The sequence below is a fragment of the Balaenoptera ricei genome, chromosome 7 (genome assembly GCF_028023285.1).
Source record: "Balaenoptera ricei isolate mBalRic1 chromosome 7, mBalRic1.hap2, whole genome shotgun sequence".
Taxonomy (NCBI): domain Eukaryota; kingdom Metazoa; phylum Chordata; class Mammalia; order Artiodactyla; family Balaenopteridae; genus Balaenoptera; species Balaenoptera ricei.
The window spans coordinates 58,776,552-58,800,397 of NC_082645.1; the positions used below are offsets into that span (position 1 = coordinate 58,776,552).

General features: G+C 35.2%; 1 protein-coding gene across 6 annotated transcripts in view; it reads left to right on the forward strand.

Moving 5' to 3' along the window:
• Window positions 1-23,846, forward strand: part of UBR3 (ubiquitin protein ligase E3 component n-recognin 3) — a 225,790-nt gene that overhangs the window by 183,265 nt on the left and 18,679 nt on the right. For all 6 annotated transcript variants that reach the window (XM_059928068.1, XM_059928071.1, XM_059928069.1 and 3 more), the window contains 4 exons: window positions 10,451-10,554; window positions 16,366-16,490; window positions 22,410-22,517; window positions 22,642-22,767. In XM_059928068.1, the coding sequence (XP_059784051.1) occupies window positions 10,451-10,554; window positions 16,366-16,490; window positions 22,410-22,517; window positions 22,642-22,767 (463 nt within the window). The remainder of the gene's footprint in view (window positions 1-10,450; window positions 10,555-16,365; window positions 16,491-22,409; window positions 22,518-22,641; window positions 22,768-23,846) is intronic.

Here is a 23,846-nt window from a genome sequence, read left to right on the forward strand (position 1 = left end):
AGTTTTTCACCATTGAGAATGATGTTTGCTGTGGGTTTGTCATATATGGCCTTTATTATGTTGAGGTAGGTTCCCTCTATGCCCACTTTCTGGAGAGTTTTTATCAGAAATGGGTGTTGAATTTTGTCAAAAGCTTTTTCTGCATCTATTGAGATGATCATATGGTTTTTATTCTTCAATTTGTTAATATGGTGTATCACATTGATTGATTTGTGTATATTGAAGAATCCTTGTATCCCTGGGATAAATCCCACTTGATTGTGGTGTATGATCCTTTTAATGTGTTGTTGGATTCTGTTTGCTAGTATTTTGTTGAGGATTTTTGCATCTATATTCATCAGTGATATTGGTCTGTAATTTTCTTTTTTTGTAGTGTCTTTGTCTGGTTTTGGTATCAGGGTGATGGTGGCCTCATAGAATGAGTTTGGGAGTGTTCCTTCCTCTGCAATTTTTTGGAAGAGTTTGAGAAGGATGGGTGTTAGCTCTTCTCTAAATGTTTGATAGAATTCACCTGTGAAGCCATCTGGTCCTGGACTTTTGTTTGTTGGAAGATTTTTAATCACAGTTTCAATTTCATTACTTGTGATTGGTCTGTTCATATTTTCTATTTCTTCCTGGTTCAGTCTTGGAAGGTTATACCTTTCTAAGAATTTGTCCATTTCTTCCAGGTTGTCCATTTTATTGGCATAAAGTTGCTTGTAGTAGTCTCTTAGGATGCTTTGTATTTCTGCAGTGTCTGTTGTAACTTCTCCTTTTTCATTTCTGATTTTATTGATTTGAATCCTCTCCCTCTTTTTCTTGATGAGTCTGGCTAATGGCTTATCAATTTTGTTTATCTTCTCAAAGAACCAACTTTTAGTTTTATTGATCTTTGCTATTGTTTTCTTTGTTTCTATTTCATTTATTTCTGCTCTGATCTTTATGATTTCTTTCCTTCTGCTAACTTTGGGTTTTGTTTGTTCTTCTTTCTCTAGTTTCTTTAAGTGTAAGGTTAGATTGTTTACTTGAGCTTTTTCTTGTTTCTTTAGGTAGGCTTGTATAGCTATAAACTTCCCTCTTAGAACTGCTTTTGCTGCATCCCATAGGTTTTGGGTCGTCGTGTTTTCATTGTCATTTGTCTCTAGGTATTTTTTGATTTCCTCTTTGATTTCTTCAGTGATCTCTTGGTTATTTAGTAACGTATTGTTTAGCCTCCATGTGTTTGTCCTTTTTACGTTTTTTTCCCTGTAATTCATTTCTAATCTCATAGCGTTGTGGTCAGAAAAGATGCTTGATATGATTTCAATTTTCTTAAATTTACTGAGGCTTGATTTGTGACCCAAGATGTGATCTATCTTGGAGAATGTTCCGTGCGCACTTGAGAAGAACGTGTAATCTGCTGTTTTTGGATGGAATGTCCGATATATATCAATTAAATCTATCTGGTCTATTGTGTCATTTAAAGCTTCTGTTTCCTTATTTATTTTCATTTTGGATGATCTGTCCATTGGTGTAAGTGAGGTGTTAAAGTCCCCCACTATTATTGTGTTACTGTCGATTTCCTCTTTTATAGCTGTTAGCAGTTGCCTCATGTATTGAGGTGCTCCTATGTTGGGTGCATATATATTTATAATTGTTATATCTTCTTCTTGGATTGATCCCTGGATCATTATGTAGTGTCCTTCCTTGTGTCTTGTAACATTCTTTAATTTAAAGTCTATTTTATCTGATATGAGTATAGCTACTCCAGCTTTCTTTTGATTTCCATTTGCATGGAATATCTTTTTCCATCCCATCACTTTCAGTCTGTATGTGTCCCTAGGTCTAAAGTGGGTCTCTTGTAGACAGCATATATATGGGTCTTGTTTTTGTATCCATTCAGCCAGTCTATGTCTTTTGGTTGGGGCATTTAATCCATTCACGTTTAAGGTAATTATCGATATGTATGTTCCTATGACCATTTTCTTAATTGTTTTGGGTTTGTTTTTGTAGGTCCTTTTCTTCTCTTGTGTTTCCCACTTAGAGAAGTTCCTTTAGCATTTGTTGTAGAGCTGGTTTGGTGGTGCTGAATTCTCTTAGCTTTTGCTTGTCTGTAAAGCTTTTGATTTCTCCATCAAATCTAAATGAGATCCTTGCCGGGTAGAGTAATCTTGGTTGTAGGTTCTTCCCTTTCATCACTTTAAGTATATCATGCCACTCCCTTCTGGCTTGCAGAGTTTCTGCTGAGAAATCAGCTGTTAACCTTATGGGAGTTCCCTTGTATGTTATTTGTCGTTTTTCCCTTGCTGCTTTCAATAATTTTTCTTTGTCTTTAATTTTTGCCACTTTGATTACTATGTGTCTCGGCGTGTTTCTCCTTGGGTTTATCCTGTATGGGACTCTCTGCGCTTCCTGGACTTGGGTGGCTATTTCCTTTCCCATGTTAGGGAAGTTTTCGACTATAATCTCTTCAAATATTTTCTCTGGTCCTTTCTCTCTCTCTTCTCCTTCTGGGACCCCTATAATGCGAATGTTGTTGCGTTTAATGTTGTCCCAGAGGTCTCTTAGGCTGTCTTCATTTCTTTTCATTCTTTTTTCTTTAGTCTGTTCCGCAGCAGTGAATTCCATCATTCTGTCTTCCAGGTCACTTATCCGTTCTTCTGCCTCAGTTATTCTGCTATTGATTCCTTCTAGTGTAGTTTTCATTTCAGTTATTGTATTGGTCATCTCTGTTTGTTTGTTCTTTAATTCTTCTAGGTCTTTGTTAATCATTTCTTGCATCTTCTCAATCTTTGCCTCCATTCTTATTCCAAGGTCCTGGATCATCTTCACTATCATTATTCTGAATTCTTTTTCTGGAAGGTTGCCTATCTCCACTTCATTTAGTTGTTTTTCTGGGGTTTTTTCTTGTTCCTTCATCTGGTACATAGCCCTCTGCCTTTTCATCTTCTCTATCTTTCTGTAACTGTGGTTTTTGGTCCACAGGCTGCAGGATTATAGTTTTTCTTGCTTCTGTTGTCTGCCCTCTGGTGGTTGAGGCTATCTAAGAGGCTTGATGGGAGGCTCTGGTGGTGGGTAGAGCTGACTGTTGCTGTGGCGGTCAGAGCTCAGTAAAACCTTAATCCACTTGACTGTTGATGGGTGGGGCTGGGTTCCCTCCCTGTTGCTGTGGCGGTCAGAGCTCAGTAAAACCTTAATCCACTTGACTGTTGATGGGTGGGGCTGGGTTCCCTCCCTGTTGGCTGTTTTGCCTGAGGCAACCCAACACTGGAGCCTACCCGTGCTCTTTGGTGGGGTTAATGGCAGACTCTGGGAGGGCTCACGCCAAGGAGAACTTCCCAGAACCTCTGCTGCCAGTGTCCTTATCCCCACGGTGAAACAGAGCCACCACTCGCCTCTGCAGGAGACCCCCCAACACCAGCAGGTAGGTCTGGTTCAGTCTCCCCCAGGCTCACTGCTCCTTCCCCTGGGTCCTGATGCACACATTACTTTGTGTGTGCCCTCCAAGAGTGGGGTCTCTGTTTCCCCCAGTCCCGTCAAAGTCCTGCAATCCAATTCCCACTAGGCTTCAAAGTCTGATTCTCTAGGAATTCCTCCTCCCGTTGCCTGACCCCCAGGTTGGGAAGCCTGACGTGGGGCTCAGAACCTTTACTCCAGTGGGTGGACTTCTGTGGTATAAGTGTTCGCCAGTCTGTGAGTCACCCACCCAGCAGTTACGGGGTTTGATTTTACTCTGCTTGCGCCCCTCCTACCGTCTCACTGTGGCTTCTCCTCTGTCCTTGGACGTGGGGTATCCTCCTTGGTGAAGTCCAGGGTCTTCCTGTCAATGATGGTCCAGCAGTCAGTTGTGATTCTGGTGCTCTCGCAAGAGGGAGTGACAGCACGTCCTTCTACTCCGCCATCTTGGTTAATCTCCAGGAAATATTTTTTTTAAGGAGAAAGATCTTGAGTTCTTACTGGTGTTTGCAATTCACACATAAGATTGTAAGGTTATATTTTGTTTCTTAACTTTTTTGTTATTTACATCTTTTTTCTCTTATTCTGGAAATCTTGGTTCCTAGTGATACTAATAACAGTATTACCATTTGCATAACCTACAGTATAACTACAATTATTTTTTTTTAATACCAATATTAGTACTAATTATAATTTCTTTTTGTCCTTAGAATATATACCACTAGGGATGTACAGACAAAATACTAATTTCTAAGTCATTTGAAGTAACTTTTTCTTGTGTGGTTATGCTGTCAGCTTGATTTATAGTCAGGCTAATTTGTTTTCTTTTTTCCTCCTCAATATTTAAAGCAATAGTGCCCAGCTGTAGAATAGAACGTAGGTTTGTATATGCTGGAAAGATCGATAAGATACATTTAAAAAGGGGGGGGAATAAGTTAGAAGTTTGGGATTAATATATACACATTACTATATATAAAATAGATAATCAACAAGGACCTACTGTATAGCACAGGGAACTCTACTCAGTATTCTGTAATAACCTATATGGGAAAAGAATCTGAAAAATAATAGATATATGTATATGTATAACTGAATCACTTTGCTGTACACCTGAAACTAACACAACATTGTAAATCAACTATACTCCAATATAAAATAAAAATTTTTTTAAAAGGCAAAAAAAGATATATTAAAAATGCAAAATTTTCAAAATCATTGTTATAATTCTATTTTTGTTTAATAATAATAAACTATAGAATGTTATTAACTCTGAAAAGATTGCCATTTTTCCCTTGATTTTTAAATTTTAATTATGTAAAACATATTTTTTCCAAAGTAAAAACTATATAATGAAGTAAATTCAGAGATATATGTCTTTCATTTCTGTCCATTTGCATTTCTTTTTGTGAACTCCCTAAATCTAGTTGTTGGTCTTTTTCTTCTTTATTTAAAAAATATGTTTATGGATTATGGATATTAGTCCTTTGTGTGATAAGTTGCAAATATATTTCACCAGATTGTCTAATGTCTTTTTTTTGTGTGTATGATTTTTTTTGCCATGCAAAATTTTATTTTTAATGTAGTCATATTTATTAATCTTTTTTTTAAAAAATTAATTCTGGAACTTGATCCATTTTGACTCAGGTCTTTTCCTACTACCTGGTTATAAAAGGATTGATTCATTCATTTTTTTCTTGTGATGAGAACTTTTAAGATTTACTCTCTTAGCAACTTTCAGGTATACAATACAATGTCATTAACTATAGTCACCGTGCTGCTCATCACATCCCTATATGTACATTACATAACTGGAAGTTTGTACCTTTTGACCGTCTTCACCCATCCCCATCCTCCATCCCCCACCCCTGTCTGCAATCACCAGTCTGTTCTTTGTATCTATGAGGAGTTTCTTTGTTTTTTTCTAAGATTACACATGTAAGTGAGATCTTATGGTATTTGTTTTTCTCTGTCTGACTTACTTCACTTAACATAATGCCCTCAGGGTCCATCCATGTTGTCACCAATGGCAGGATTTCCTTTTTTATGGCTGAATAATATTCCATGGTATATATATGCCACAATTTCTTTATCCATTCACTCATTAATGGACATTTAAGTTGTTTCCATGTCTTGGCTATTGTAAATAATGCTGCAGTGAACATGGGGGTGCGTATATCTTTCTGAGTTAGTGTTTTCCTTTCCTTCAGATAAACACCCAGAAGTAGAATTGATAGATCATACAGTAGTTCTGTTTTTTTAATTTTTTGAGGAACCTCTGTATTGTTTTTCATAGTGCCTTCACCAATTTACAGTCCCACCAACAGTGCACCAGAGTTTCTTTCCTTTTCTCCCCATCCTCACCAGCATTTGTTGTTTATTTTCATTTTGATGATAGCCATTCTGACAGGTGTGAGGTGGTATCCCATTGTTGTTTTGATTTGCATTTCCCTGGTGATTAGTGATGTTGAGCACCTTTTCATGCACTTGGTCATCATCTGTATGTCTTTACCAAAATATCTACTCAGATTCTCTGCCCATTTTTTAATTGGATTGTTTTTTGCTATTGAGTTGTATGAGTTCTTTATGTAGTTTGGATATTAACCTTTTATCAGATATATGATTCTTCTATTTCTGTGGCTTCAGTTTTTACGGTTAGATCTCTAATCTATTTGGAATTTTTCATAATGTATGGCATAAGGAATAGATTCAATCTTATTTTTTGCCATATAGAGATCAAATATCCTACTGTTTTGCCTTCCCTACATAAGTAAATTAAGACATGTACGCAAAGAGAGAGGAGAGAGAGAAATGGAAGAAAAGTTGCAAAAGTGCTTTGCTTACTGATATAGAAAGATCTCCATTCAGGTACAATATTAAAAGAAAAACAAATTCAGGAGCACTAAATCTGTACTTTATGCTACCACTTGTGTAATCAAGGGGAGATGAGAAATAAATTTGTATTTGCTTGTTAAAATAAAACAAAACATACCAGATCCATACATATGTGGATATTGGATTTATAGCATAGATGGAACTGTGGAGCAGTTGGGGAAGCACAGTCTTTATAGTGAATGGAGCTGGGTTAGTTGGATATTTATATGAGAAGTAATTAATATTGACTTCTACCTCATGCAGAACCTATTCGGATTTTGCCAGTTATTTCAGTAATATCCTGGGAAATGCAAATGCAGTGCAAAGAAAATTCAAGATTGTGTTTGTGTTTAGTTTCATGTCTCTTTAATTTCCTTCAGTGTGAAATCGTTCCTGACTTTTTCTTTGTATTCCATGACATTGACTTTTTTTTTAAGAGCTCAGGCCAATTATTTTGTAGAACCCCTCAGTTTATTTTTGTCCAGTATTTCCTTGTGGTTAGATTCAGGTGATAAACTTTTGGCAGAAATACCGCAGAAGTAATATTGTGTTCTTTTTCGTGTGTCACATCAGGAGGCACATGCTATTGATTTGTCTTGTTATTGATGTTAATAACGCTGATCATTTGGCTAATGTGGTATCTGCCAAGTTTTTCCACCGTAAAGTCATTATTTCATCCTTTGTAATTACTAATTATCTGGTGGGGGTATACTTTGAGGCTATGAATAAATCCCGCTACTTCTCAGGAAAAAAAAATTGTATGTGTGTGTGTTTGTGTTTGTAGACAAAATTAGTAAGCTCTGAGTATTTTGTATGTTCTGGCTAAGGAAAATAAATCACTTTTCTTGATAGTAGCTAGTAATTTTCTTTCCTAGCTAGACTTGCATACTCAAGGACAGGGATGGTGTGCAGATGAAGTATTAGAATGCCTAACTCTCTGAGTCTAAAGATACTCAGCAAACAAGAGGTTTCTTAAGTGTAGTATTGGTGAATTAAAAGTTTTAAAGACCAGACAGAGGTACTCTGCTTTCCATATTACTGATTGCTGGGTTGTGTCCTTTTATAGCCCTAAGACGAGTAGGATAGTAGTAAATGCTGCGAACACTTATCCAGTATTTACATCATGCTACACATTTTTGTGCTTTGCATATATAATCTCATTTAATCATCACCATAACTGTATAAACTAGGCACCATTGTTGTCTCAGTTTTTACATACGAGGAACATGAGGCTTAGAAAAGTTAATTAACATGTTCTTTAGGGGCACACAGCTGTGAAGGAATAGAGCTGATCTGAATCCAGATCTTTCTGATTCCAGAACCTAAGTAAGCATAGAGTAATAGCTAAAAACTTAGGCTCTGGAATCAGAAAGATTTGGAGAGATCTGAGGAATTTCTGGAAAATCTGGTTGATTTTTTTCCCCCTTCTTATTTGCTCTCATTTTTATGGTTCATTAGTTCACTACAGTTGATTATGTCATCTGCGTTTCATTTCTGTATAAGAGTTTTAAAAATGGAAGTATCTTTTTCTATATTCTCACTTTTAATCCTTTTACAACATAAAATTCTATGTCTAATGATATAGGTTTCTCATATACACTTTTTTCTGTAATCCTCATGAAAATTATTTCCTTATTTTCTATAAATTTCATTGTGTTGATAATCACTTTGGTTTAAAAAAAATGGGAAAATTAGGCCTATTAAGTCTAACCCACCCATTTCCCCTTATTATCCATGGAATTAATAGTACTGTACAGTTTTTATAATCTGGATTTTAAAGATTACCTAAAAACTTTGAGATAGAGATAATTACGTATTTTAAAATACTAAGCATGTAACAGATACTTATCACAATGATGATATTAAACCCCACATTAAAAAACTGTGGTTGGGACTTCCCTGGTGGCACAGTGGTTAAGAATGCAGGGGACGCGGGTTTGAGCCCTGGTCCACGACAATCCTACATGCCGCGGAGCAACTAAGCCCGTGAGCCACAACTACTGAAGCCCACGTGCCTAGAGCCCGTGCTCTGCAACAAGAAAAGCCAACGCAATGAGAAGCCTGTGCACTTCAAAGTAGCCCCTGCTCACCGCAACTAGAGAAAGCCCGCGTGCAGCAATGAAAATCCAACACACAGCCAAAAATAAATAAATAAATAAATAAATAAATAAATAAATAAATAAATTTATTTATTAAAAAAAAAAAACCAAAACTGTGGTTGTCTTCTCTACAGTGGGGTGTATTCATTCATTCATTCATTCATTCATTCAGAATATATGCTTACTGTGTGCCAGGAGAGATCCATTCCTGTGTCCTCAGATGATTGTTATTATCTTAGTAGCCAACAAGCTCCAGGTTATTGTTTTAGTAAATTTTTCCTGAATATAAAATTGTAGTTATTGTACAATGTTTAGAATGTACAAAAATGTTGAGAAAGAAAATGAAACAATCTAAAATCTCATAACCTACCTGCTATATATAGTTTATTACATTTAATGAACTCATGAACCATAAAAATGAAACATAATGTCTCATAAAAATGAGAGACATTTCTTTGCAGTCTCTTTTTTTCTCTGTGTGTGTGTGTATATATATACACACACACACACAGAAATACCATGCGTAAAATAGCTAGTGGAACATGCTATAAAGCACAGGAAGCTCGGCTCTGTGCTCTGTGACAACCTAGATGGGTGGGATGTGGGGGAGAGGTGGGAGGGAGGTCCAGGAGGGAGGGGATGTGGGTGTACACAGAGCTGATTCACTTCACTGTACAGCAGAAACTAACACAGCATTGTAAAGCAGTTACACTCCAGTAATAAATAAATACATACATACATAAATAAAAATGCGAAAAAAAGCTGTTTGAATCATATTGTATCAGTTTTAGAATCTGCTTTTTAAAAATATCACCAACCAAATTCCCACATCATTAAAAATTCTTTAAACGATATACCTAATTTATTTATTTACTCCCAATTTAATTTACAAACGTACAAAACCTGTACTTCATGCTACCACTTGTGTAATCAACGGAAAACCATTTCTGTGGGAATTTGAGTAATAGGTGAGGAAATGGTGTCCCCTCGATTTTTTTCTTTATAAGAACTTTGGTCATGTAAAGAAGAGACGCCAGAGAGACTTAAGAGACAAGAAATACTAGGATTCATGGCATTAATGGAAGGTTACCTTTGGAGAGAAAAACAAGTATATTAAAGAGATATTTGTAGAGAATAGAGACATTCAAAGAGCTGTCGTCTGGCAGTTATTTAAGCTTCACAGCAGCAGAGATTGGTTTACTCACATATGTGTCCAGTGTCTGGCATACAGTTAAGTAATCACTATATATTTGTTGAGTGATGGAGCCTAATAAAAGATTTGAGCGATTCTTGTTTATCCCAAGTCTAGTCTGAAGTGTAGCTTCAGAATTTAACCAATTCTGGAAGCTTAAGATTAACTTTTTTCTGACATTAAAAATAAAACCTATGACCAAAAATTGAAACTTCTAAAGGAGTTTTAAAAATTCTTTTAGAGTGAAAAGAGCTGCTTTATAATATATTCTATGTGTTTTATAGTACTATACATTCCTTAGATTTACTATTTTATCTTTTATAGTGTATTTTAAGTTCTGCTTTGGTTATTTTTTTTTTTGAAACTTTGAAACTGGTAAAGATTTTATTTGAATTTTATATTAGTCATAAAGTTGAAACAACTTTTAACAAGATATTGACCATGCCTTTTCAATGTAACTTGTTTGTGAATTGTTTTTCTTATAACATGAATATTTCTTCTTTAGTATGAAGTTTGTCATAGCAAGTGTCCTAAGTGCCACCCCATTTGTAGTGAAACTAATTCTCTTAAGCTCCGTTTAATGCTTTGTTTGATTTCTGTAATCTAAGAGATCAGAAAGTTAATCATTATCAAGTTAATATATCCTAAGACCTAATTTTCTATGTAATTTTTTCATATTAGGCAGAGTCAAGGAAATATGTTAGCCTAAAAGGTTTTATTTTTAGGCCAAAAATATGGCTCTAACTTTTTCTTCTGAGATTTCTCAGTTGCTTATGAAAGTTGATTTCTGTTGCATAGACATATATGTGAAATATAAAATGAATTAGAAGGAAGATACAATACTGTCTAAAGTGATTATGCATTTTTCTTTTAGGCTGGGAAATGAGGAGCAACAGTCTGAGGTTCCAATTCTTTATCATGACGTTACATCCCTTTTGCTTATCCAGATCTTAATGATGCCACAACCCTTACGCAAAGGTATGTCTTTATAATTTAGATTATTAGATTATATTGTATACATAATGAATATTCTAAAAATTATAGGCATAAATATAGCATTCAGTCTGATGGAAATGTTCTGAGGTAAATAGCATTGTAATCATAGATATCTAAAGAAGATGACAGTGAATTAGTTTTTTTCCCTTATGGGTCTATTTTTAGATTTTTAGTCAATAATAAGGTAAAGACATGGGGAAATCACTCTTTGTTTTTAAAAAATTAAAATGATACAAAATGTGAAAAATAGAGCAAACTGTCAGCCTTAATGCCTCTACCTTATCTACATGCATACATACATATTTTGATATAGTAGTATCATAGAGCTATTCAAAATGTGATGACCCATTATTTTTAATTAGTGTTAATATCATCATATCCGCAGTTGTATGAGTTCTGTGAGTTCTTTGTATATTTTGGATATTAACCTCTTATTGGATACATTCTTTGCAAATATCTTCTTCCATTCAGTAGGCTACCTTTTTTGTTTTGTTTTGTTAATTTTTCATGGTAATTTTAGGAAAAGAATAAAGAGTCTGATACTGCCTTCAGATTATGTCCTATTTACTTGTATGATTTTTCACATTTGGGTTTTATTATTTTATATGTACTCTATCTTGTCCTAAAAGAAACTTGGAGCATTTTATGTCACCTTAACTCTAAAACAGTTTATGGAAAAGAAACTTTTGCAGACATCTCAATCCTCTTTGTCTTCTTGTTTATCACCTGCACTAAGCCTGGTACTTGTAGGCAAGCCAGTAAATAAATGGATGTTACTGTATCTCTGCAGGAGATTATAGATTCCCTGGATTACTCTTGCAAAACACAGCACAAATACTGTTGCATAGAGTGCGTACTCACTAAATATTTAATTGTCTGATTTTTGAAAATTTCTTGTGTTTTCATGCCTTACCCACTGAAGAAAATCTGGTTTACTTAGATTTTGTTTATATCATTCCAGAGTCAAGCTGTTGTCTCAGCTTGACATCAGTATCCTTTGAACTATATTCCTGTTTTAGGATCTTTATTTTGATGAAAAAAAAATCAGAAATATGGATAAAGATTTACATGTGATATCTATTTAAAAAGTTGCTTCATGAACTATAATGTTGCAAATTTTTAACAATGATGAATTGCATGCTAACAACAAAATGATGACTTCATCTTCTGAAATAGTGTGATGAGATAGATGTGGCATCTACCTAGTTCAGTCCTCACAGCAATTTAGAATACGAAGTAAAGAAATAATTTTCATTTGTGACTCTAAGGAAAAATTCACATTTTAAAGAGCCTGAGGCCAACATTTCTACCTTACCAGACTCTTTATCTTATGTGATCAGTAGGGGCAAGCTTTTAATTATTGAGCCCTTGAAAGTGCCTTGTCTCCCTACCCGCTTCCTTTTTCCTGTCTCGCAGTAGCACTATAAAACTTAAAATCTGTACCATTGTTTAAAGTCTGTTTGCTTTTAAGGCATTTAAAATAGATATTGATCTTCCTTTGTTTACCCTCAGGTAAGTTGATAGTGGCTTTTTGGTTTTTTTAAAAAACAGATTGAGAGTAGATATCCAATTCCTTTTTCTCCTTTTTAAATTTTGATAATTACATGTGAAGGGCTTTGCTCTCTGTTGTAACCTTGGAAGACAGCAACCTGTTGACTTAGTATACACCTCAAATGAGTGATTCCTTGTTTTTTCCCTAAGTCCCTAAAATGCATTGATTTCACACATGGCAAGTATTCAGTAAATAAATATTTCTTAAATGAATGAGTGAATGTGAGAACTTAAGTTTAATCTGTGACTTTAAACTTCCAGTTTAAATATTTTTAAAATGATGATAATCAAGGCAAAGTAACAAAAAAAAAATTAGTAGTTTGCTACAACCAAAAGCTAAAATTATGCTTAAAAAGTCATTGTCATTTTTTTAAATGCATCATTTCTTTTTAATTAAGAATTAATTTATGTAGTTTATAATGAGAAGAAACTAAATGTGAGTGGTATTTCTAGGCCATGTAAATGACTTACTGGTTAAAATCATTTTGTTTTGTGCTTAGTAGACAAAATTCTCTAATTTTTATCATTCTATTAAAACATTTAATCGTCATGAAATACTCTTTTTAATTTTGATGATACCATCCTTTCTTGGTTTTCCTCGTATCTATTTTTCTGCTCATTTTCAAGGCTCCTTTTCATTCACCTCTTCCTCTTCCCATTCTTTGAGTTGTTCCTTGGTTCCTGACCCCTTCTCAGTTTTACCTTCTTTCCTATAGCATTATCTGTACCTGTTCTTTGATGATTCCCAAATATTCTAGCTCCAGTCTACAGCTCCCTGGTGAGCTGCAGATTTCTACACATGCCTCAAACTCAACATATATAACATTAATTCATTTTCTTCCCATCCAAACTTGCTCTCTTCCTCTGTCTTCCATTTTAGTCAATACTACTACTAGTTACTCTTTGTAGAATGAGAGTCTACCATTATTTTCTACCTCCAAAGCTCTACCAAATGCTGTAATTTCTGTCATCTAAATACTTCTCTAATTCGACCCATTCTTTCCATCAGGCCATCTAATTTGACATATGCTAGAGTACTTTTGCTATCTGCTAATAGGTGTTCTTGCCTCTAGTCTTGTTTTAGTCCCTTTCTCCTAAGAAGCAGCAGTGAATATTTTAAAATTCAAATCTAATATTATCCCTATCCTGCTTAAAATTACTTCTCATCGCCCAGTCTAGATTCTATAAATCAAATGCTTACAGATATCAAATAAGTAACTTAAATAGTAATATTAATAACAACAGATATTTACTGATTGCCATTGCCAATCACTATTTTAAGCATTTAACTTAATCCCTTTAAAGCAGGTGATATTATCCTCATTTAACAGATGAAAAAATAGAAGCAGAGTGTTTAACTTGCCTAAGATCAGAAGAGTCAATTTAAATCTAGACAATTTGCCTTCATAGCCTAAATTCATTCTTAACAATAATGTCTTTGGTTTGATATAAATGGGAGTTGGGGACTGTGACAAGTTAGAGAATGCATGCTTGGCCGAAGAGGACACTTAACTATTCAGCTCCAGATAGCGGTCATCATGTAAGAATGTGGACCCAGTATTGTCAGATCTTCCTGTTTTTCAAGAGTAAGTGGAAATCTGGACTTTTACAAGAAGTATCTGATTTTTAAATGTCAGTAACTAAAGACAAAAACAGGGTAAAGACAAACCAAACATCTCTCCAGGCTGCATTCAGACAGGTAGCCTTCAGTTTGCAACCTTTGGTCTTCAGCATAAAGATTACTTTTCTAGCTTCATCTCTCGTAGATCGCTACTTATAGTCTAGATACATTGGACAATTTACATTTCTTGTAAGTCTTGGGCTCTTCTTGTGACCCTTGTACAAACAGCTTCCTCTGTCTGGAATCCCCCTTTCCTTGCCTCATTCCATCTTTGCCTTCCTTATTATGGTTTATTTCTCTTCATCATTCAAGACTAACTCTCCTCGTTGGGGCAGGAGGCTTGAATTTTTTCTATTCCCTGCCCTTAGTCTGTATTAGTTCCTCCTCCTGTTTGCTCCCATCACACCCTGTACATACATATAGTCATCTATCTCTCTCACTATCCAGACTCCAAGTCCTTATTGTCTATAACCTGGCATGCGTTAGGTGTTAAGATATTTAGAAATCCATTTAGAACTAGCTTATAAGCACAAAGAAAGAGCACTGATGGACTCACATAACCAAACTGTAGGAATTGGTAGTCTTAGGGATGACCAGAACCATGGCTTCAGATGCTGGCAGGGTTCTTGCCATCTTGGGTCTATCCCTCTCTCTGTGGATCTGCTTCATTCAGCCTTGCCTTAGACAGCCTCTGCCATAGACTAGGAGCATGACCTCTGATATTTCCAGACTCACATCTTTACACCTTCCCTTTGCCTCCAGTTAGAGAAATCCCAGATAGGTACTCTGACTGGCTCAGCTTATATCAAGTTCCCACCCTAACCCATAAACATTGGTAAGAGAAAGCATGTGCATGTGTATGCATGTGTGCACAGGCACACCACACACATACACACACACACACAGAAACACACACAAATTTAAAATTAGGCAAGATTTTCCTTAGGGCATGATTTTTAAGGTGTCATCTGACTAATTTAAGAGTTAGCCAGGTTACAAGGAGGGAGTAATTCCACTTGAACAGAGACCCAGTAGAAGGATGCCAAATACTTCTTTTCAAAAGATCAGTCTTGCTGTAATAAACAGACAAAAAAGATTGCAGGGGGCAGGTAATGCTGATAAACCACTGTGCAGAAAAGAGTTAATAAAGAAGGCCTGAGTGCTATCCTTTGAAAGGCCTGCTTCCAAGGTTGGCCCTTGACTGGTATCTGGGAACTTCGATTTGGGGAGAGTTTCCACCATCCCACTGATAAGAATGGCTCTCTGTGCCTAAACTGTACAAACAATGTGGTTTATGCTGAACATACCTGCTTTCTTCCTGGGAATCTAGAACTTTGGTATGTGCTAGGCAGTGGGTACCTATGTGACCTGCTCCCAGTAAAAATCTTGGGCAGAGTTTCTTAACGAGCTTCCCTGGTATATATTTCACATGTACTGTCACAACACATTGCTGGGGGAATTAAGCACATCCTGTGTGACTCTGCAGGGAGAGGACTCTTGAAAGTTTCCTCTGGACTTAACCCAATATGCCTTTTCCTTTTGCTATTTTACTTTATATATATATATATTTTTTTTTTGCTGTAATAAATCATAGGACTATATGCTGAGTTTGTGAGTCTTCCTAGTGAATCATCAAATCCGGAAGTGGTCTTGGGGACCCCCAACACAACTATTTAGGCTGGAATTTATAGGTCTAGGCAAGAAACGATGGAAGCATGGTCTGGGGTGTTGGAACTGACTTGAACGATATTTAAAAAGAATTGACAGGATTTGGTGATTGTTTTAATGTGGGGAGAAAGAGACAGGAAAGTATCAAGGATGTCTACAAGTTTTTGAATTTAGCAACTGATTAAGTGGTGGTAACTATTTACTAGGGGAGTAGCATAATATAATAGAAGGGATAACTGAATGATCTGTATGGATTCAAGTTCAGATGTGGGTGCTTATTAGCTTTGTTGTCACAGGCACATCTTTTGAAGCTCAATTGTCCAACTGAGACTGTTAATGAGAATTGAAAGGAGACATTTGAAGAAATTTTCTAAGTTATTAGCTGTATATAAACATTAATTATGATGACTAAGCTACCATTTATTAAGTACCTAATATGTGCAAGGCATTTTACATATTGTTACTACTGTTTTTGCACTGTTACAATTTTCATTGAGTTTTAAAATTCAATTACAGTACTTAAAATATTGGGATTTTTTTTTTTTACTTTAGAAGTTCTATATTGTATTGTATTAATTTTTATAAGATATATATCAAATTAGAAGCAGATAAAGTGTTGGTTTTAAGCACTCAGACTCCCAGACATTGTTATTAAGCACATGATGCCCAGTAAGGGGATTTGCCAAGGGTACACAGTTATTTTGAGGTTGAAACAGAGCACACTTTTCATTCTGCTAAAAGCCTTTTATTGGCATATTGTGTAGATGAATAAAGGAGATTTGATTTCATAATTTCAGATCTGTTGGGTAGCAAATATCACATTGTTATTTTATTACTTAAATATTGAACAAAAACCAGTTACACATGCAAGGAAAGTCATGTATTTGTGAAATTATCTTGAGTACAAAATGTCTAGATTCCAAAGAAATAATGATCTTCTCTTTCTCTTGTAGACCATTTCACCTGCATTGTGAAGGTGCTTTTTACCCTATTGTACACGCAAGGTCTTGTGGCACTTTCAGTTAAATGCAGTGAGGAAGATAGGTCAGCCTGGAAACACACGGGAGCTCTCAAAAAGGTTAGTGTCTTGTCTGAATTTGTTATTTAGTAGTTAGGTGAATTTATTTAAGTTGGTGATATGAATGAATGAGATTAGATGTTTGAAAGGCAAAACGAGTTATTTTTAATAATATTTAAAATAGATTTATTTATTTTTGGCCGCGTTGGGTCTTCGTTGCAGCGAGCGGGGGCTACTCTTTGTTGTGGTGTGTGGGCTTCTCACTGCAATGGCTTCTCTTGTTGTGGAACACAGGCTGTAGGTGCACAGGCTTCAGTAGTTGTGGCACTCGGGCTCAGTAGTTGTGGATCTCAGGCTCTAGAGCACAGGCTCAGTAGTTATGGCGCACGGGCTTAGTTGCTCCGAGGCATGTGGGATATTCCTGGACCAGGGCTCGAACCTGTGTCCCCTGCATTGGCAGGCGGATTCGTAGCCACTGCACCACCAGGGAAGTCCACAAAATGAGTTATTAACAGTATTTTAATTGGAAATGGAGCACCTTCAGGCTATAAACGTTGAAAATGTTTTCCTTGCACAATGAGGTCTTCTGTGTCTCTAAACGTTGGCCTTTTCCCCTTTGTATCTGGACAGTTTTGTTTTTGCTGCAAGCCTTAAACTTAGAGAAGTTATAAAAATTGTATCAACACAGTTAGCAAGTAATAAAATGTATGTAGACTTGCCTGTTTTACTTATCTGTCATCTTTTCTTCTCCTTGCCTCATCCCCAATCACAATCCAAAGATCGCTTTTGACTCACCACTTCTAGATGTAAAAATTCTGGCCTTTTCTTAGTTATACCTCTTTAAAAACTACTTTTTTCCCATGTTTAAAAATATATAGATATATAAATTCTTAGTAAATTTAAAGGCATTCTCTTACAGTTAAAATTATATGAACAATTTTAGAAAAATTGTGCAAGTTTAGTTAAATGTAAGTATTTTCAGTGGCTTGAAAACAGTTGGGATACTATGGAACCAAAGAACTGAGTGAGTAGTTTGGCGTAGAGATAGGTGAAATAAGAAGATTACTTCCCTGTTTATTTGGGGAAGTTGGTAGGAAAAAATAATAAGTATAGTGTAAATTGAACCTTTTCTTTGGTTTATAGACTCTTAAAGAAGTTTTAAACCTCATTGAAAAGTTTCTATTAAAGTCACATCTACTTGTATTAAAGGAGAGAAAACCAATTGTAGATATTGATACATGAAATGTATTCAATATAACCTTCACTTTTATCACTAGTTTAGTCCCAAATCATGATTATGTGTACAGAAATTTAAAGTAGTATCATTATGAAGTTTGTTATATCTTAATTTAGGGATACTGGTTGTTGGCCATTGAACCTGAGTACTAGGCCAAGCTCCTGCCACTAAATAAAGATATTACTTTTTTGTTCAAGACATAAAAACTCTCTGAACCTCAGCCTTGTCATAGGTAAATGAGAAATTAAGAACATATGATTTATAAGGGCCCCTCTATTTCTAAAATTCTGTTATTGGAAATAACAAAATGAGTTTCTGTCTTTTCCTTCAGTGATTTTTTCCTCCTTGTTTCTAGTTGTTTTTTGGATAATTTTGCCTTCTGCAATTATCTTTCTTTTTTCTAAATATTCTTTCAGTCTCTCTGAGTGCACTGTAATCTGATATTGGGATTGTTTGTATTCAAATCAGGTATAACAGGTTTCTATGCTGTGTCATTGTTTAAATGTTTCTTTAGTAAGTTGTCTAACCATGAAAAAGTACACATTTAAAACATTTTCTGATATAGTTTGGGTCTAAATCTATTCATCTGACTGTTCACTAAAATGAGACCTACTGACAGAAAATTAGACAATTGTAAATCTATGATGGAAGGAACATGAAGTAATTTAGGTAACTTCTGTCAATTTTCTTTCTCAATTTGATCATTGTTAGCTATTTTTTAAAATACTTAATAAAACATTTAATATAAGGCAGATTCTTATCAGAACATAAATTAGAAATTTATAGCCATATAAATTGCTTCAGTGAATGAAAACAAAAAATTATGATATTCTGTAGGTTGGTTTGCCACATTATTAGCTTTTTCTACCATAAATCTAAACATTTAGGTATATAGGATTATAAATAATAGCAAAAATAATATTTATGTACAGTGAAACATCACTGTGATTTCTGTAATTATTCTGTATCATTCATTCCTCCTTTAAAAAATTTCCTTCCTTTAGTTCTTCCCTCCTCTCACTCCCTTCCTTTTTTTCTTTCTTCATTGAGCCTCATTCATTTCATCCTTATAATTCCTTATCCTCAGGTATGATAACTCCAATGAAAACAGATCTAATCTGGTAAAATAAAATACATAGGTACTGTGTATTTTTCAAAGGGATTTTAGAGTTAATTTGATAATGAGGTTTAGTTGTTTGGAAAAATCATCATTATAGTTAGTATAAACTGTGATCTTTCGGTTAGTGGAATTTCTGTTAAGAGTTTTTATACCAGGATTTCTTAATCTGGGGTCCTTTCCCTTTGTTTTGTTTTGGGGAGTAGGACCATAGCATCCAGCATATACTCAAAGGGCCTGTCACCCCAAAAAGTTTAAGAAGCACTATAATTTTTTTCTTTTTTAAAATAAATTTATTTATTTATTTATGGCTGTGTTGGGTCTTCGTTGCTGCACGCGGGCTTTCTCTAGTTGCGGTGAGTGGGGACTACTCTTCATTGCAGTGCGCGGGCTTCTCATTGCGGTGGCTTCTCTTGCTGCGGAGCACGGGCTCTAGGTGCGCGGGCTTCAGTAGTTGTGGCGCGTGGGCTTCAGTAGTTGTGGCACCTGGGCTCAGTAGTTATGGCTTGTGGGCTCTAGAGCACAGGCTCAGTAGTTGTGGCACATGGGCTTAGCTGCTCCGCGGCATGTGGGATCTTCCCAGACCAGGGCTCGAACCCGTGTCCCCTGCATTGGCAGGTGGATTCTTAACCACTGTGCCACCAGAGAAGTCCCTAGAAGCACTATAATTTAGACAAAGCATCTACCCAACACAGCGTCTGTTGCATCTCTCAACTCTTAATTCTTTTCTTTATTTAACTCACATACTTCTGCCACTTCTCCCACAGGATTCTTCTGATCATGATCATGGATCGTTCATCCATGGTCTCAGAAATCCTCTTCTTAAGCTTTATTTATTTAAAAAAAAAAAGAAAAGCTTTACTTCTTAAAGCTTATCTTCTTAGCTTTACCAAGGAGCCTACTCTTTGCTTTATTTAAATATTGCTTATATAAAATATGGTTTCCTAAGACTTCTTATGTATGAAATAAAATTATTTTCTTATCTAATACTCTTCTAGTGGGAAGAGTTCTTAATACAAAACAGTGACTACTACATTATATTTGACTTTCTGATCTGATATAGTACCTCCTTTAAGTAAAAAAAAATACTTAAAATGTATCTGATAACAATAATTTAAAAAATAATTATTGCTCAATAACTTGCTTGGGTGATCTGAGTATCATTTGTTTCTTATTGGAGGATATTTTCCCCATAATTTGGAAAGTATTATACTTGAAATACTTTTCTGTTGTTATGCTCTATAAATCTTTTACTCAAAAGAGTATGTTGAATTAGGCTTTTAGGCTGTCTTGTATATTTTCACAACTTTAAATATGTCACATTGATTAATGAGCAGCAAAATTGTGGTAATATTTTCTTCTGAATTGCCTATTCAAGAACTACTCTGATTAAATCAATTCTAAAAACATAACATGTTGCTGTTTTGATATTCAGTGGGATATTGATTCTTGTAAATTATATGTAACCTGCAAGTCATCATATTTGGCAAGTGATCATCCTGTTGATTAATTAGGCAGGGATGGGGTGGGTCACATGATATAAGGATAGCAGTTGCTGAGTCAGGGACTTTTTATAGTTTATCAGGACATAATAACACTACATGGCTGCATGATATGGCAGAAAGCAGAGGAGTAACTTAAAGATAATGCAAAGAATTGATTATTAAAAGAGAGACATCCAGGCAAGTTCCAAGGTCAAAAACTCCATTACCAAAATAAATTCCATCAATTAACCACCAGGTATTATTGCTCAGAGTTTTGTTATGCAAAGGGAGACTTAGAAAATATAAAGCATAGTTCCTGACATTTTGGAATTTACAGTCTAGTTGAAGAGAGCACAATAACATGTGAGAAAGAAAGTATCATCAAACAACAAATTCTGTGGTCCTGACTATTAGTGCCTTAAAAATTCAGGATAAACTTATATCCCATAGTGTTTACTCAGTGCTTATATTTTACTATTTAAAAAACATAGTTAGGGACTTCCCTGGTGATGCAGTGGTTAAGAATCCTCCTGCCAGTGCAGGGGACATGGGTTTGAGCCCTGGTCTGGGAAGATCCCACATGCCGCGGAGCAACTAAGCCCGTGCGCCACAACTACTGAGCCTGTGCTCTAGAGCCTGCAAGCCACAACTACTGAGCCCGTGAGCCACAACTACTGAAGCCCGCGCACCTAGAGCCCATGCTCCGCAACAAGAGAAGCCACCGTGATGAGAAGCCCGCGCACCGCAACGAAGGGTAGCCCCCACTCGCCGCAACTAGAGAAAGCCTGCGCGCGGCAACGAGGACCCAATGCAGCCATAACTAACTAACTAACTAACTAACTAAATAACTAACTAAATAAATAAAGTATTAAAAAATTTAAAAATTAAAAATATAGTTAATGAATAAACATCACAACAAACTTATTACGTTAAGATTGTTTATACTTTACTGTAATTTGCAACAACTTTTAATATCTCAGTGAATATAAAAAGTGCTTTTCTTTATGTGAAAAAACCTTACTGAAATAAATTTAAATTTATAAATAGCCATTTTTTTCTTTCTTATAAAAAATATAGTCATTAAGCTTAATTAATTTGTAGATTGTTATTTAATGTTATCTGTAATTCTGTAATAAACATATGGTCCTATTTATTTTTACATTAAGTTGTTTTAACAAATTCTATTCAAGGAATTTGAGTAAAACTGTAAAAGAAAAAAATTGGGGGTCCATGTTATATTTCATGCATGTATGATTTTATCACTGTAACGAGTGTATATATACTTCTATTTTTTTGCACACCACTCTATAAACATTTTTTTCTGTAGCTCAAATTTGTCATATTTACTGCCTATAAAATATTCTGATATTGCATAATTTAGGTAACTGCTTCACCTTTTTTAAAAAAATAAATCTATTTATTTATTTATTTATTTATTTTTGGCTGCGTTGGGTCTTAGTTGCTGTGCGTGGGCTCTCTCTAGTTGCGGTGAGCGGGGGCTACTCTTTGTTGCAGTGAGCGGGCTTCTCATCACAGTGGCTTCTCTTGTTGCGGAGCACGGCCTCTAGGCTCGTGGGCTTCAGTAGTTGTGGCTTGTGGGCTCTAGAGCGCAGGCTCAGTAGTTGTGGTGCACGGGCTTAGTTGCTCCACGGCATGTGGGATCTTCCCAGACCAGGGCTTGAACCCATGTCCCCTGCATTGGCAGGTGGACTCTTAACCAGAGAAGTCCAATAACTGCTTCACTTCTGTTGGTCATTTCTAATTTTTCACTATTATAATGCTTCAGTGAATGTCATGGGCATAAAGTTCTTCTTTTCTCTTTAGATTATTTCCTTTGGAAGAATTTCCAGGAGTGAGAATTACTGGGACAAAAGATAGGATATAGATATGTTCATTTACACATATATTATGTAACTTATATGCTGTTTTAAAGAAGTATTGGAATAGCTTTAATCACCTATCCAAATTCATTGTGAATCCAGAGGTGTACTGTTGTACACAGATTTTGAGCAAGTGAAGTTTACATGCTTGGAAAGTAATGTAATCATGATTATACTCTACTCATTAAAAGGTATTCTTTCCAATGTAAATGGTTTTGTAATTTTCAGTGACTAATGGAATTAATTTTTAATTTTTTCCAGAATACATGTGATGCAGAGAAGTCTTATGAAGTGTTATTGAGCTTTGTGGTAAGGGAACTATCTAAAGGAAAGTTATACCATGAAGAAGGAACGCAGGAGTGTGCAACGGTATGTTCTCTATGACCAGATGTAGTGGTTATTTAAAAATTTAGATTTTCTTGCCATTATGAATATTACTGTTTGTTATGTCTATTATAGAACGAACTGTTCTGATTTTCTTTTTTAACTTTAGATTAGCCCTGTTGCTTGGTCTCCTGAATCCACGGAAAAATACTTACAGGACTTCTGCTTACCTTTCCTCAGAATCACCAGCCTTCTTCAGCACCACCTTTTTGGGGAAGATTTACCTAGCTGCCAGGTATAATTTGTGGTAGAGAGTAGGGAGCCTTTTTTTTTTTTTCAAACAATTATTTAATTTTAAAAAATATACTGACATATAATAACTTATATCTATTATATATCCAGAACTGTCATACAAGTATATGTTAGTCTAACTCAAAGGAATAAATATTTAGATTATTTACTATTATTGTTACTTTTGTATTTGTTAGCATCTACCCATTTTTATAGTAATACTAATATTTGACATTAGAGGAGTTTTGGATTAGATCTGTGGTAATAAATGCCCAGTACTTGAACAGAAGATAGTATTCATATTAATATATTTATCACTAATCGTCATTGGCTTTTAATATCCTTTTTAAAGGGTGTCATGTTATGTTGGCCAGCAAGCTGGTTGTTTGAATATCTGATGGAATTTATGTAATTTTAGAATTGCAAAATATTCAGTTTGTAGCCAATTAAAACTTGGATGAATGAATTATCACTGGTTTAATCATTTTGTAAAACTGGGGGTCAGTGTGAGTAGGCAAGAAAGTGACAGAGTAGGAAACCAGAAGGTAAGTAAACCAAACTGTGTTTATAGGAAGGATTATGTCCCTGACATTATCTGCCATTCATTTCCAGGGAATTTGATGTGAGAATTAAGTCACTTATCATATTTATGGTCTTTGAAGCCTGCATGCGGTATATCAGAATTAAGCTGTTGATTGTTCCTTCTCTCTTAAATAATTGACCATTGCATTAAATAGTTTGGATTTCTTGGTTTTTATCAAGTGATTCAAGATAAACTCTGCACATTTGTCCCCAAAACATTCTATTTAGAATTCTAAGATATTGAACAAATTAAAAATATTCATCCATTAGATATTTTCTTTCATAGTTATTTATTTTAAAATTTGAACTTAAAAGCATGTTTCCTTCTGGCATGTGAACATCCTCAAGCATAGAGAAGGTTAACCAAACAAAATCTACTACTTCCTTCATCAGCTTTGCTTCCTTCACATTTAAAAGCCAAAGGCTGTGGTTCTTTGTGTTCTTGTTACCTTTGTGTTCTTGTATTCTTGGTTTCTTTTGTCATTTGTTTTTATTGGAGGG